This window comes from Ambystoma mexicanum, chromosome 4p, assembly GCF_040938575.1.
Source record: "Ambystoma mexicanum isolate Mex_15411 chromosome 4p, UKY_AmexF1_1, whole genome shotgun sequence".
Taxonomy (NCBI): Eukaryota; Metazoa; Chordata; class Amphibia; order Caudata; family Ambystomatidae; genus Ambystoma; species Ambystoma mexicanum.
The window spans coordinates 681,079,956-681,096,193 of NC_090927.1; the positions used below are offsets into that span (position 1 = coordinate 681,079,956).

A 16,238-nucleotide genomic window follows, 5' to 3' on the forward strand; every position below is an offset into this window, starting at 1 on the left:
GTGCTGTGGAGCACAGCAGCAGGGATCATCCTGCCAGCCGGAGAGGCAAGGCCCGGCTCCCCTCCCAGGTTGTCATCTTGTCGGGGAGTGAGAAGTCCGGTGCCGCGTCCCAGGCTGCAGCTGCCGAGGGAAGTTCCAAGAGGCGGAGGTCAGAGTTGGACTCCTCGACCGCAGAAGGGGCAGCTGAGACACCACAGGGTGCGACGGAGGAAGATGGCACGGAGTCATCCAGGTTGGTGGGGGGTTTGGTGGAGGAGGAGGCCGTGCAAGGGACAGACACGGGGTCTGGAGGTGGGGATTCCACTGGTGCTAGTGGTGCAGTGCAGGGGCAGGGACAGGAGGCCGCACAGGCCACCGCGGAGGTGCCTGTGTGTAATCCTGTCCCCGATCCTGTGACTGCATCATCCCGCACCAGCAGGGATGCCTACGTCCAGACCCGTTTTCAGGGAGGGGATCCGCTTACAACAACTGGCCTTCCTCTCCCTGCGGACGTGGCTATCCGGGACCGGGTTGAGCCTGTCCTGGTTGGGGTGGCATTGCGTCAACGGGCCAGGCGAGGTGACCTGCAGTCTTTTCATGAGGAGACTGCACGTCTTCCCGAATGGCTCATTGACCGCGTTGACCTACTGGGACAGCTCATCAGGGCCGGATTCCTCCGTTTTCTGGACCTTGTTCCGATCCCCTCCTCAACTGAACCCCTTATGCCCCAGTCGTCCTCCATGCCATCTTCCCACCCATGTATCACCTGGGTACCCTGTGGAGCTGCCTCTGACCCTGCGGCCAGGCTGGTGGAGGACACATCCCTGCCACAGTCGGGAGTCGGACGTCCAGCAGGGGTGGCCACCTCAACAACTGCACCCCAGCCGGTGCAGGATGTGCAGGCAGCAAGAGCCAGGGCACAGGCAGAGGCACAGCAGCAGCAGCAACAAGGTGGGACCCATCATGGCTCGGGGCCTTCGACATCGGAGGGGCAGGCATCGACCAGAGGGCAGGAGGGCCCAGGACTGGAAGTGTCTTCTGTGTGGCAGCGGTTAGGCCATGCTATAGATGCGGAGCGGCAGCGTGCAGAAGAGGCATGGCTCACGATGGTCAGTGCGGAGAACTCCATGTGGAGGGCCCTGAGGCGGGCCAAGTGCTTCGAGGCAGTTCGCAGGGAGTTGGAGGAGAACATGTCATCGTCCCTGCGAACTGTCGGGGCCATGGAAGAGGACTGCCTCCAGGACATTGAGAAGGAGTTCGATGATGCCCTGGCCATCCAAAAGTGAGCCGTCGGACTAGCCCACTGCCCTTGTAAATAGTTTTTCGAGTTAGGTTTCCTTTTCGCTTTCCTTTTATTTGTGGTCAATGGACAATGCCACACAAATTTGTATATAGTTTTATTTTTACGTAGTTAGTTAGGTAGGTTTCATTTGTTTGGTTGGAATCATGGACCCTTTACATCCTTGGACAATGGATTGTATAAAGTTTCATCATGTATTCATTTTTGTTTTTTTTTTGCATTATGGACATGGAGCAATGGATTTATTTTTTCCGGACAATGGATTGTAAATAGTTGGACTATGGATCGATTTCTCTTTTTTTTTTATTATGAACATGAAGCAATGGAGATTTTTTTTTTACATTTCCTTTGGATTTGCGTTGTTGGAGGGTGACTTTGGACAGTTTTTATTTCAAATTTTTTTGGATTGGTCATCATTTTCATTCAATCATCTTTTTCACATGCTTTTCATTTCATGTTTCATATTTTGGTATGCTTTCATTTCATTTTTGATTTCATGTACATCATACATTTTCATTTTTTATTTCCATGTGTGGGATTCGCTCATTGGGTTGATGCATGTGAAAATGTGGGTTTACACAAGCAATGCCAACCAGTGTATGTGTGTGACGGACGTGTGTTGATGTACATAGTTGACTTTTGGTTTGTGTCATGAGATCAGCATTTCACTGCTGGGGGTGGCGGTGCAAGGGGACATGAGTGGGGGCCTGCTGGCAGGTGCCCTGCACTGCTGGGGGGTGGGGGTGCAGGGGGACATGAGTGGGGGCCTGCTGCCAGGTGCCCTGCACTGCTGGGGGGTGGGGTGCAGGGGGACATGAGTGGGACATGAGTGGGGGCCTGCTGCCAGGTGCCCTGCACTGCTGGGTGGTGGGGGTGCAGGGGGACATGAATGGGACATAGTGGGGGCCTGCTGCCAGGTGCCCTGCACTGTTGGGGGGTGAGGGTGCAAGGAGACATGAGTGGGACATGATCGGGGGCCTGCTGGCAGGTGCCCTGCACTGCTGGGGGGTGGGGGTGCAGGGGGACATGAGTGGTACATGAGTGGGGGCCTGCTGCCAGGTGCCCTGCACTGCTGGGGGTGGGGGTACAAGGGGACATGAATGGGACATGAGTGGAGGCCTGCTGGCAGGTGCCCTGCACTGCTGGGGGGTGGGGCTGCAAGGGGACATGAGTGGGGGCCTGCTGCCAGGTGCCCTGCGGGGGTGGGGGTGCAGGGGGACATGAGTGGGACATGAGTGGGGGCCTGCTGCCAGGTGCCCTGCACTGCTGGGGGGTGGGGTGCAAGGGGACATGAGTGGGACATGAGTGGGGGCCTGCTGGCAGGTGCCCTGCACAGCCGAGGGGTGGGGGTGCAAGGGGACATGAGTGGGGGCCTGTTGGCAGGTGCCCTGCACTGCTGGGGGGTGGGGTGCACGGGCACATGAGTGGGACATGAGTGGGGGCCTGCTGGCAGGTGCCCTGCACTGCTGGGGGTTAGGGGTGCAAGGGGACATGAGTGGGACATGAGTGGGGGCCTGCTGGCAGGTGCCCTGCACTGCTGGGGGGTGGGGTGCAGGGGGGGTCATGCGTTGGTGATCAGTAGTGCAAGGCAACATGTGGCTTGGCTGGGGGGCATGCGAAAGGGCCCTGTGCCAGCAGGCCCCCACTCATGTCCCCGTGCACCGCCACCCCCCAGCAGTGCAGGGCACCTGCCAGCAGGCCCCCACTCATGTCCCACTCATGTCCCCTTGCACCCCACCCCCCAGCAGTGCAGGGCACCTGCCAGCAGGCCCCCACTCATGTCCCTCTGCACCCCCACCCGCCAGCAGTGCAGGGCACCTGCCAGCAGGCCCTCATTCATGTCCCAATCATGTCCCCTGCTCCCAGGTCATGGCGATCCTCAATCGTGGCCCTTATGGCCAGCCTTCCCTGCCCAAAGACCCAACCAAGTATTGCATCCACCCACATAGAAAAGGCAATTACATGATACAACCCCAATGGCAAGTATGTAAATGAACACATGTCCGTCACACACACAATGGGTGCAAGTGAATGTGAAAACCCATATCATGACATGCATGAAACCAATGAGATAATAACACACATCGAAGTATGAAGAAAAAAATGTATTAAACACAACATGAATAATTCAAAGAAATCCAAAAGAAATGGTGTCCAAAGTCACAGTCCAACAAAGCAAATCCAAAGGAAAAAAGAAAGTGAAAACCATTGCTCCATGGTGAAAATAAAAAAAGAAGAGAACAATCCAATGGTGAACTATGTACAGATGAACAATCCAGGGTCCATGAGCCCAACTGATGAAATGAAACCTATCAAAAATACTACCTAATAAAAAACTATATACAAAAACGTGGTGCATTGTCCAAGCGCAACCAAAATAAAGAAAAAACGAAAGGAAACCTAACACTATCTAACTATATACAATGGCGGCGGGCAAGTCCAGCGGCTCACTCTGTGGTGTCCCGGGCCAGGGCATCATCGAACTCCATGTCTATTTGCTAGGAGTCAGGCCTCTGTCCTGGCCCCGAGGTCTCACAGGGAGGCACTCATGGCCTGTTCCAACTCCCTGCGAGTTGCCTCGAGGCACTCTGCCCGACGCATGGAGAACTCCGCCCTGACCATGGTGAGCCGCGCCTCTTCCGCCCGCCGCCGCTCCGCACTGCTGGCCCAACCGGTGCCACACGGAAGACACTCCCATTCCTGGGTCCTCCTGCCCTCTGGCCGATGCCTGCCCCTCCGATGTTGATGTCCCCGAGCCATCATTGCTCCCACCTAGAGCCTGCTCCTGCTGCTGCTGTCCATGTGCCGTGTCTGGTGGTGCTTGCACATCCTCCATCAGCTGGTCTCCAGTTGTGGTGTCCACCCCTGCTGGGCCGCCAACTCCCGACTGTGGCAGGGATGTGAGCTCCACCAAGCTGGCTGTGTTGGTCGGGCCAGGTCCACAGTGGGCCCTGGTGGAATCTGGGCCAGAAGACGGTGTGGAGAATGACTGGCGCATAGTCTCCACAGAGGAGGAGAGGTCCGCCAGAGTGCGCGACACATGTAGGAACCCACCAACCAGGACGGAGCCCATACGTTCTTGGGACCCCTCGTCCGCAGGTAGTGGAGAGGCAGGTGACATGGCACTCTCCCCTACCGGCGGACGGGCCTGGGACGGGGCCTCCCTGCTGGTGCATGGTGGTGCAGTCACAGGGTCAGGGACAGCGACATGCACAGGCCCCTCCGCGGTGACCTGTGCTGCCTCCTGACCCTGGCCCTGGACTGCACCACTTGCACCAGTGGTACTACCCCCACCAGGCCCCATGTGTGGCTCAGTAGCGGGCTCCCCCTCCTCTGTGGAGACCACCAACCTGGATGTCTCCACACTGCCTTCCGCCATTGGATGCCCCTGTGGGGGCTCACCCGGCCCTTCTGCCACAGCCGTTGTGGCAGACGCAGCACCAGCCCCCTCGGTCCCGGATGATGGTAATTCCTGGGAGGGTGGCTGGGCCTTGCGTCACCGCCCAGTGGAGGCATCCCCGCTGCTTGGCTCCACAGCGCCATCTCCGCCCTCTTCTTCACTTGACGCTGCGTAGCGGGAGACATAGAACACAAGCATCAGGGTACAGTACAAAATACCCTAGACAGGAAGCAATAACACATGAGTGGCAATGTCAAATTTCACTTCCATCCTGTCATTCCACAAGACATGGGTGAATGCACACAACACACATGCCGAAACAGTCCTGGTGCCTGCAATCAACATCAACATCCATGTAGAAGGGCCCCTGTAAATCAAGATGTTGCCTTCATGGCGTTTCAAAGTCACACACACACTTCTCAGGCACACACACATGTGCACCATACATGTACATGACATCAGCACCCACTCCTCACCCCCCTCCCTTCATGTCCAGGAACAGAGACAGCCATGCTTTCATGTGTGCATTCCGCATAGAGCTCCCCATGTTTCATTAAAACACATGCACCAACCATGTAGTTCACACATAACTGGTCTCACATGCATGACCATGATGTCCCTGCACACACACATCCATACATGGCCTATGTCACACATACAGGCAAGCATCAGACTACCAGCACACTGCAACATGCCCTGTCTCACACAGCAATGCTTGGCCACTTACCGCTCAACTCCAGACAAGTCTGCCTCCGTAGGATCTGGGCGTGGAGAGCTGGGCCTACGCGTTCCAGGACCCTCATCTGGATGTTACTCATGCGTGCCCGGCCCCCCTCCGCGAGGCGCCGGGCCTTGTGGAGGGTCCTGGACCTGAAGTCCTCCCAGCGCTTCTTGACGTGCTTGATGTCACGGGTTGCCACCCCCTCCGCGTTGATGGCAACCACTACGTCGTCCCAGATCCTCTCCCGTCCTTCCTTGTTGGTGCGTGATGTTCCGAAGAGGGCTCATAATGCCCCAGGACATGCTCCACCAGGACACCAACTTCGGTGGCAGTGAAGCTGGTGGCCTTCTGCCTCTCTGGCTGGGGGTTGCCAGTGGTGCCAGATGGAGATGTGCCCGACATGGCAACCCCAGAGGCAGGAGTGGGTGGGCAACTGGGTCCTGGGGCTGGGTTGTGGAGCGATGGTATCCCAGTCGGGAGTCTTCTGTTCCAGCAGGGGTGGACACAGCAACTGGACCCCTGCAGATGGCTGATATGCAGGCAGCAAATCGCAGGGCACATGGGCAGCAGACAGTCAGCCAGCAGCAGATGGCAGGTGGGAGCGTGCTCTGGACTCTGGGGGGCAGGAAAATGGCCTTCAGGGCAGGAGTGTGGTCTTCCGTGTGTGTATGCGTGGCCAGCTTGATACGGAGTGATTTGGCACGTGAAAAATGTGCACGTCAGCGTGTAATTCGAGAAAAAGGCCCTTAGTGCGTAAGCGGGTCGGCACACATACGCGATTTCATTGGACCAAAGGCCCTTAGCGCGTAAGCGCGTCTGTGACGTATCGCGCACGGGCGTTGCCCTTTCACGTGTAAAACTTCACACGAACCCCAGGAACACACGTACCCCACTCGCACAGGGCCCTTTCACGTGTGAAACTTCCCGCGCACCCCCGAAATACAGGTGCCCGGATCCAATCGCTTCTGAGACGTCCCCGCAAACCCCCGTAATACACGTACCCTGCAGAAATCGCGTGTGAAACTTCCCGCGAACCCCAGTTATACACGTACCGCACTCGCACAGGTCCTTTCACGTGTGAGACTTCCCGCGCACCCCTGAAATACATGTACCCGGATCCAATCGCGTGTGAGACTTCCCGCAAACCCCCGTAATACACGTACCCTGCTGAAATTGCGTGCAAAACTTCCCGCAAACCCCAGTTATATACGTACCCCACTCGCACAGGCCCTTTCGCATGTGAAACTTCCCGTGAACCTCGTAATACACATACCCTGCTGAAATTGCGTGTGAAACTTCCCGCGAACCCCAGTTACACACGTACCCCACTCGCACAGGCCCTTTCGCGTGTGAAACTTCACGCGAACCCCAGTAATACAAGTTCCCCGCTTGGCGTTTGCTGTTTGGCAGCCCTGTGAACTGGTCCAGTGTTAGCGCAGCCCTTTGCGCTGGATTGGGGATTTTGATGGCTTTTCCTTGCACAAGGGCGTTCTTGGGTGCGTAACTGGCGCTGCAGCAGGGTCGCTGCGCCACTCTGCGCCACAGCTGGTTTTGGAGGCTAAAATCCATGAATATGCTGTGCGCGGAAATCGATTTTAGCGCACGCGGCTGGCGCAGACATTCGCACGCGCACACTGTGCGCCAGCCGCGTGCGCCACTTTTGTGCGAAAGTCTATGAATTACCCTGACAGTCTGTAGGTGTTATTCTATGATTGGGTTAGACATATCTGATGGCTCCACCAGGACCCATCCCGTTACCGATAGTACTGTAATTACATCATCACATTGTTAGTTTACTGGTTTGCACTGCTCACTATGGGAGGTATGGAAAAAGGGTTTCCTATTGGTTGGGCATTTGCTCACCAACCGTGGACACTTCGACGAGACGGCAAGATATAATGGAGACATATGGTGGTGGGAGAGAAGTCCATGATCTGCAATGATTCCAATAAAAAAATACTCCCTATCATTCCCAGGCCATGTGTCTTTCTGCTTCCTTTGTATTTGGTCTTGTTTACCGTCTTGTGTCTGCATACATATACACATATGTACATGCACATGCTAGGGAGTCCTGCAGGTGTCTTATCTTTACTTGGTTCCTAATGAATAGCTAGAGTTCTTCATGTCTTAATCACATGTTAGGGGACCGTGTTGGACAATGATTTTCTTCTTATTTATTGGGTATTTAGCAAATTCTAACGTGCATGCTGTATTTCATGTGACCCTTGGGACACTCTTCATCTATTCTTTATAGATCCTTTTGGTATACTATTCTCATGCTCTGGGCTTCAATGACTGTCTATGTGCCTATTATTTCAAATAGCTTGGAAGCCTACTACTTCATCTCCTGGGAACTGTTATCTCGTCGCTGCGTTCTGCATGTCAACTACTTCCTTCTGCACATCTGAGCGTGCTGAAAACTGCTATCTGGGCAACTTCAGAGCTTCTGAAATAAATGTGTTTTTATGTATTCTCATATGAGGCCTTGCTAACTTCTAGGCCTGCTGCATCTTTTTTGTTAAGACAAAGGCTGCACTCCTGCGTTTCTCTCGTCCTCCATGTTGGCGACCTATATTCTTATGTGTTCATGTTTAAATGTGTCTTGTGCATCTGCCATATGTTGGTTTTCCCTGCCCGTGTATTCAGGATCTAAACTGCCTATACTTTCATCTGCCCTATCAGTGTAGTGAGTCCCTCTCTTGGTATCCTGGAGACCCCCTCCTTCCTCTGTTATATACAGCACACTACATGTGCGTTCTGTTATTTAAATATGATCCCTACTTAGTGTTTAGCTACCTACACTACTTCTTCAAGGCAGAAGCGTATGCATTGATTGTTAAAATCTACCTTAGTTTATCTTGCCTTTCTTCCCTAGACTCATCGGGTGGTAATGCTGTCTCAGCTGGTATTGTTTCCTACCTGGACGATACTGGCAGGGCGGTATATGCATACTCTTCTGAGTATGGGCAGTAGGTGTTACCTGCATATATATCTGTCTCATCACAATAGGTTGTGTCCATACAGAAACAACTTTACCTTTTTTCATCCAATCATCTATAGCTTCAATTATGAGCAAGGTTTTTGCTGATAGGTTAATTGTGGGGCAAACATCGCGTTCGTTTCTATTGCTGCTACATTAGCCAATCACATGGATAAATTTGCGAAGTTCTGAAGCAATTCCTTATGTTTCTTTTGTTGTTTTAAGTGTCAAATATTGTTTGCTGTTTCCAATCACATTTTTGTCTTAGAACTACGATGCTCAAATGGCAAAAGGGGTGAATTCAGTGATGTAAGGGTGGGCAGGACATACAACTCCTGAAAGTCCCTCATGTTGATGTATAAAATACCATACATCAATGTGTGTGTGTAATGCCCATGGTCACAAAGTGGAGTTATGGGGGCATTAGCCAATCAGAGCGCTTGGAATGCAATAACCATCAGCTCTCTCTATTAATTGTCTGTTTAGTTAGTGTACACACGAATCATTACTGTGTCATGTACTAATGACCTAAGCGAATATTGCCATAATGAAGTAATTGACCTCCGAGCTTGTTAGCTTATTGTGGTGCCATTATGCCATTGTAAAGCCCTCTTCAACTCTGTTGCCGTACTGATTGTGTATTTCCCAAATGTGCTTGTGTTTTGAATTCTGGAACCTAGTAAAGATTTGCGTAGTGGTGTTTTAACATGCTACAATGCCATGTACAGTGCTTTAAATGGAAAAAAAGAAGGGCAGATACTCACCAATCTACAAAGCCGGACATTACGGTGCCAGCCATTTCGGTGCGGCACCTTGGGCCCAGGTCCCTTTTAGGCACACCCTGCTGTTGGCAGGCAGTGCCCAGTGAGATTAAATTGAGTGCCAAGAAGCACACACTTTGGTAAAGCAGTGTATCTGAGATCCTTTGACACAAACTTAGTTTGTTGTTGTGCATTGTGTTAAGGAAGTTTGAATATCTATATTAAATGAGTTTCTTTTTTGCGTATCAAACTAGCAGATATCAAGGCTGTAAAGTCGGCTTTAGAAGGGGAGTTTAAGTATTTTTTGCTTTCATTGCCTATTAAGAAATTTGGTAGGTAACGGTCACTGTGTGCTAGTTTTCGGTCGAAAACATTCCTTCACAACTCCAATTACTTAAAAATTTGCATATTAGAATAGGCACTGCTGATAACAAAGAAACCACTTACAAAGTCATTTCCCAGGCTTTCCAAAGCAATCCCTGCTCCATCAAAGGGCACCAATGGGAACAGCTGAAGCCCAAAACAGTGTTCCCCGCCTAGTGTGATGAGGTCACACTAGGTGCATGCCCCTCTCTACTTTTGTTCTGCAGGGTGGGTCCAGAAGGAGACATTATCGGCACTGCAGGTGGTGAAGAGAGTATGGAGAAGGTGCTGCTTTCCCTGCAAAGGCTAGTCCTTTAAGTTGTGATGAAGTGAAATGAAAAGCTTTCATTTTCACCTCGCAACATAGTCGAGTACAGGTACTCTCTTTCAGACGTTAAGAAGTACAGGTGCTCAAAAATAAGAAGTGCAGGTACTGAGGACTGCGTAGGACCGGCCCATTTAAAACACTGGGTAACGTGGTGCGCCTGGTGCAATTATACCACGATAATGCCCTGTTCAACTCTGTTGCTATACTGATTGTGTATTTTGTCAATTGTGTTTGTGTTTTTAGTTCTGGGAACTAATAAAGCCGCAGAGGTGCTTTAACATGCTGCAGTGCCATTTAAAATTGGCCATCTTGAAAAAGTGTGCCTGGCTGTGATAAACTGAGCACCTTTCATCTTTCAGGTAAAAATGTGGTATGACAAAGTGGGCCATCAACTCATTGTGAATGTGCTTCAAGCAACGGATCTGCCTGCCAGAGCCGACGGCCGCCCCAGGAACCCCTATGTAAAGATGTACTTCCTTCCGGATCGGAGGTAAGGTTTCCGTGGTAGCCTTTGCTCAATCAAACGCGATTCTAGACTTTGAGCAAAAACGGGCGGTTATGATGTGGCTACTTTAATAGTTATTTTCCTTTAACGTAGATTTTCTGTTTTTGAATAACATTTAATAACGGGTACCTCATTTGTTAGCGCCCCCAGTGTTGGTAGTTGCCCAGGCATAGAATGTGAGGTATTGATTTGCTCATTATGAACAAGTGGACAAAACCTGGCCTATAATTCTCTGCGTGCAAAATCGGGCATTTAATACTCTGGAGGCACAGTCCACAAATGCCACTGATGCCACTGATCCATACATAATTCCTTAAATATTTTCTTCTTTTTTCATTAATCCATACCTCCCTTGCTCGTCATAAAATACGACAAACTCGCTTGCGTTTCTGTTTTCTCTGTTATTTTCCTACTGAAGCATTCGACCACATCACAGTTTTTATTATCACGTGTTTGCATTATTCATGTGAAATGTGTAATTGTGTGATGCGTGGGAAGAATGCTGCCTGCATTCTGAGAGCTTGTTACTAGATGGCAGCATATGCCTATTTTCAGCTCTGCGAACTGCAACCCTGTCTCCTCTCTCTCTTGCAGCGACAAAAGTAAACGAAGGACCAAAACGGTAAAGAAAAGCTTAGAACCAAAATGGAACCAAACTTTTCTCTATTCGCACGTGCACCGGAGAGACTTTAGGGAACGGATGCTGGAAATAACGGTATGGGACCAGCCCAGGGTGCAGGAAGAAGAGAGTGAATTCCTTGGAGAGGTACAGTGCGAGCAATAGCGCGTTCCTCCGTGTGCGTGCTCGCTAAACTGCGCGCCACTGTGTACATGTCAAATGCACAGTAACACAAGTAGGCATTCAGCACCACAATCCTTGTCTTGATTTCAGCAGCTACATAATACCATGCTGTTTATTTGATTTTTATTCTCTGTTAGGTCGTTCTTTTAAAAAAAATATCTTTACAGCTGCATTATTATCCTATTATATCATCTAAAAGCATACAGTATGTTGCACATTTGTATGTTAGCCATATCCAACGCCTAGGCCAACTTTGTCACTTAGCCATATCTCGTATCTAGCTAGACTGTGTTAGTCAGCCATATCTCGCATTCAGACACATTGGGTCAGGTAGCAACATCTCACATCTAGGCAAATTGTCCACTGTTATACTCGCAGCAAAAGCGTTTAGCCATCCGCCCTGGTATCCCAAATATTGTAGTTACTGCCTGCATTATTATACGCCATCTAGGTGTTACACCGTCTTTCCAGGTGTTCCAAACCTAGGTGCTACTGCATTTTACTGGCTACTGTGGTACCCCCTTTTATACACACCCCCCTCTATCCAGGTGTCCCCAAACCTGCTCCTACTGCCCAACCTTAAATGCTCCTCCCCCTGGCCATGTGCCACAAGGCCAGGTGAGTTCACATCTACTGTTGTACCCCTGTTGGACTTGCCACCCCCTACTCAGTCACATAATCCAATGTACCCTTCCCACAGGTTAGACACCATGCCATACACTGGCCAACTCAGAACCGCACGGTGGCGCACCAGTAGGCCTGACGAGACCCACCCCCTAACCCAGCCACCCCCAATGCACAGCTCATCATCCCAGCCCTCCACCTTGTCTTGCAGCCCCCTGCCCACTCTCCAAAACCCCAGGGTATATGCCCCTTCCCCTCGCCTGTTTAACCCCTCTCTTCCCCACCTGCGAAACCATCCACGTAGATCACAAGTGGCAAGATGGAGAGCAGGAGCTGAAAACATTGACCCCTGTAACATACTGGACCTCCCAGCGACCCAGGTAAAAAAAGCTTCCCACCTCACCCCCGCCCAACAAGCTACTCACCTGAACCCTCTGCTCGCACCTCTCCCGAAAAACATAGCACCCCCTACCCCAACTCGTGCTTCTCAGCCATGGCCCAAAACCCTACCTCCACAGCCCCCCCACTCCCATCCACACCCCATGGGCCACTAGAAAATCAAGGAAAGGCCCAGACCAAGGCCACCAGGCCACTCCTAGCATCACCCATTCTCCAACCTAGATCCCAAACCCTGCCACCTCACTAAAGGGCCCAAACTTCCCCGCCGGCACCCAACCCGGTCCTAGCCCTATTCCCCTCTTCGCCCATCTCCCCTGGTCCACCTCCACCCCCCCAATGCCTCCTCGCTACGCTGCCCACCCGTCTTCCCCTACCAATCACAACCAACCCCTCCCCCTAACGCCCTCCCCTGGACACACTGTCCCCTACCTCTGGCCGACCCCCCCCTCCTCCACTCTCACTCCTCCTATCATTCCCAACCCGACCTGTCCAGCACTTGTAAGCATACCCTACCACCTCTCTTGCACCCTCATCAACGCCATGTCAGTCTCCAAAAACAAATTCCACATCTGTGACCTCATTACAGCAGAAAATCTAGACGTCCTTTTCATCACAGAGACCTGGTTTGCTGGTGATTACGAGCCCATTGGGCACGAGGCCTTCCCACCCGGGTACAACCTTACTCTTCGGAACAGATCGCAAAGGGGTGGAGGACTTGCGATACTACACAAACACCAATTCCCACTAATAATTAAGAACACCTCAGCCAACACCACGGACTACAAATCCCTTCTCGTAAAACTCAAACTCTCACCCTCCACCTCGCACAGCTTTCTACTCATCTAAAGAGACCCTTGCTGCAACAAAACTTTGCAGACACACACTACGATGCTCTGACAACCAACCTCAACCTCCATCCTACACTTACCATCCTAGGGGATTCCAACATCTGGTTTGACTCACCCTCAAACCCTATGACTCGATCTCTCATAGGCAATTTAGAAGCATTCAACCTGACACAACGCATCTCCACACCATCCCACACTGTAGGTCACACCCTCGATGCGATCTTCAGCCCCACAAACACATCTGACCACCACCAACCCCCACACCTCTCACTCTGCTATGGAATAAAGTTGTTATCACCCCAGATCTAGCCAGGGCCACCCCATCAAACTCTTTGACCTCTGGCTCTCGAGCGCCCTTATACCCGTTACCCCAACCAATGAGACCTCTCAGAGATCAGAACCCACACCCAGGTGGTACACTGCCAACCTCAAATCGCTAAAAACCCTCAAGCACCATCAGGAATGGACCTGGATAACCATCCCTACGGCCTAGAACAAAACTGCCCTAGCAAGACTAACCAGAGCATACAGATTGGAAATCAGAAAAACCAAAAAGCATTCTACGGGAACAGAATCTGAAACGCTCGCAACTCGAGCAAGGAACTGCATAGAATCATTTCCGAATTCACCTCCCCCCACCCATCTCCCAATCCCTATGTGACACCTTGTCAGAACACTTCCACAATGTCTCTTTCGACAGACACTCTGCCATCATCTCTAAATTGGAAAACATGCCCCACCCCTACCCACCCACAGCCCGACCCTCGTCAAAACCCCTTTCGATAAGGGTTGGTAAGAACCACGTACACTCAGGCGCTGGACCTCATATAACGTGTCCAGTTAGGTTGTGTGTATGAATTGAGTAAATGAAAAGTCTTGTCCCTTCCGTTTTGAATTTAGAATAAAAATATCACTTTGGACTTTTGGTAAGAATCGCTTGATCAAACTTGATCGAGCGATTCCTCCTGTGTCAGGCGTTCTTTAAAAGCAAATCTGGTTCAAAGAACCCCACCCAGGAGGTAACCTAGGATAGAACAAGAACAAGAACATAATCCAGATCCTCACATAGTAAGCTGTGTGCTTACCAGAAGTCCAAGATGACATTTTTATTTTAAACATGACACAGCAGTCAGAATTGAGTCCCTGAAGATGGTCTGAAGACCGAAATGCATTGGACAAACTATGAACTGCTTGTGTCTCTGGAAATAAACAACTTCCTTTGAATTTTACAACTGTTGTCAAGAAGAATCTATATAAAAAATGTTTGGAAATACTACTGCAAACCTATGCATTATATTTATATAATTACAACTGACTATATGTGTTTAATTAGAAACATGGGCCCTTCCCGCTTCCTAGGTTATTATACCTAGAATCCATTCTCCCACTAAATATTACCATACCTCATAGTGCATGTGAGGTCTGTTGGGTACAGGACAACATACGTTATCAGAAATGTATTTGAGAAGAATTTCTTTCGTTAATCAAAAAGTGGTGCCCCCTCACCCAATCTCACACTCCTTTTGATGAATGCTCATAGACCTTTCTGATTCTTAAAATCACAAGCGAAACTGAGTTTCCTGAGCACCCATATCTGTGCCCACCAGCTTTTGCTGCCAGAACCTTTCTCAACTGGGAAGACACACGCAGCTTCTCACATTTGTACATTTGTACATTGTATTTAACTGCTTCCCTCAGTGTTAACAGCATTTTTGCACATCCTTCCATATGTGGCATTCTTGACTTTGTTGCCAGTAATAAACAAGCAATGACAAACCCAAAAGTGTTGGTTTTTGTGTAGGCATTGATCAGGCATTGGCAATATCTGTAGAATACCACGCTCCTATACACAAGCCAAAACTATTGCATTTGCCAATGCTCTTTTTTAACATGACTTCAGTGCAAAGAACAGATGTGAGGACACACATTTCTTATAAATCAAGTATCTGAAGGGACACTTGGTTCCCTAATGCATTTCTATTACACCAGTAGGCTGTTTACATCTGCAAATAAGCCATTAGCTCACAGAAGACTGCATTAAAATTACTGTGGCAGGCGTATATAGCACAGAGTGTACTGTTGCTGTGTGATAGAGCTATACCACAGAATTCAGTCGAGAATGTGTCTTTGGTGGAGAGGGGCAGCTAGTGGATGTGAATGGCTATAGGGAATAGCATAATCATTGGCAATCAATGGGTGGGTAAATAACCAAACACCACCCTCAAGCTGTGTGTCCCTCTTCATTTCCAAACAACCTCCTTTCTGTACTTCAGCGCAATAGTCAGACGTGCACGCCATGTAGTAGCCAAAATTAAAAAGTGTGAAAGGTAGGTTCCCCTTTATTTTCCCCACCTGGTGACACTTAACTTTGGATCGCCGGCCCAGGAAAGGCCTTTGGCACTTATTCTTTATCCCACCGTAGAAAGTTGTCCCTTGTGTTTTCCGCATCTGGGACCCAGAATGAACTTCAGGTTGGTAATCACCATTAGCCATACAAAACTATCCCCATAAGTGACACTTCACCGTCAAAAACTGGGTCTTTGACCCTGTGGTGCCCTTTACATCTGTGGTTGAGGTGCTGATGGCTAACCCCAGTCTCACATTCCCACACATATTTTGGTGAGGTCTGTTCCTGAGGTGCCACTTCGTTACTCTAAGTGCATAACAGTGCAGTGGGAAGAGGGGGTTACATAAGTTTGGTTGTGCCTTTCAAAAGGCTGTAACCCAAGGTGGACGCCCAAGTGACATTATTGAGGAACGTCCTGAGGGATTACAATGTTTCAAGCAGCTACAGCCTAGTCCATCAGAGGGTGGCAGGAGCACAATGGACCTTTCTTCAAACTACCACAACACTCCATGTTACAAGTTCACCTTCACAAAAGAGTGGCACATACGAATGTGTATGTTTTGTTATGCTTTTGTACTATGCCAAGTAACCAGAGCAGAAGTTTCAAAGAACCAACCCTTGTCTGTGGCATATTTTGCCCCCGTCAGAGGAAGCAGAACTTTGTCTGCTAGGAAGGAAAGCAGGAGCAAGAGTGAAGTAAGAGGGAAAGGAAGCGGGGAAGGAGGCTGAAACACTTGTGTACAGGCGTGTTATAAATGCCATATCATATCATATCAGATGCAGAGTGTGAGTCAGGCACGTGGCAAATGCTTTGTATTACTGTGGATGTGTGTAAGTCCACTATTCATGGAATATCGTCTAGAGCAGGGCTCCGAAACCTT

General features: G+C 50.2%; 1 protein-coding gene across 15 annotated transcripts in view; it reads left to right on the forward strand.

The window, feature by feature from the left end:
* RIMS1 (regulating synaptic membrane exocytosis 1) overlaps positions 1-16,238 on the forward strand; it is a 1,643,460-nt gene that overhangs the window by 938,205 nt on the left and 689,017 nt on the right. For all 15 annotated transcript variants that reach the window (XM_069606225.1, XM_069606227.1, XM_069606239.1 and 12 more), the window contains 2 exons: positions 10,192-10,322; positions 10,932-11,103. In XM_069606225.1, coding sequence (XP_069462326.1) covers positions 10,192-10,322; positions 10,932-11,103 — 303 coding nt within the window. The remainder of the gene's footprint in view (positions 1-10,191; positions 10,323-10,931; positions 11,104-16,238) is intronic.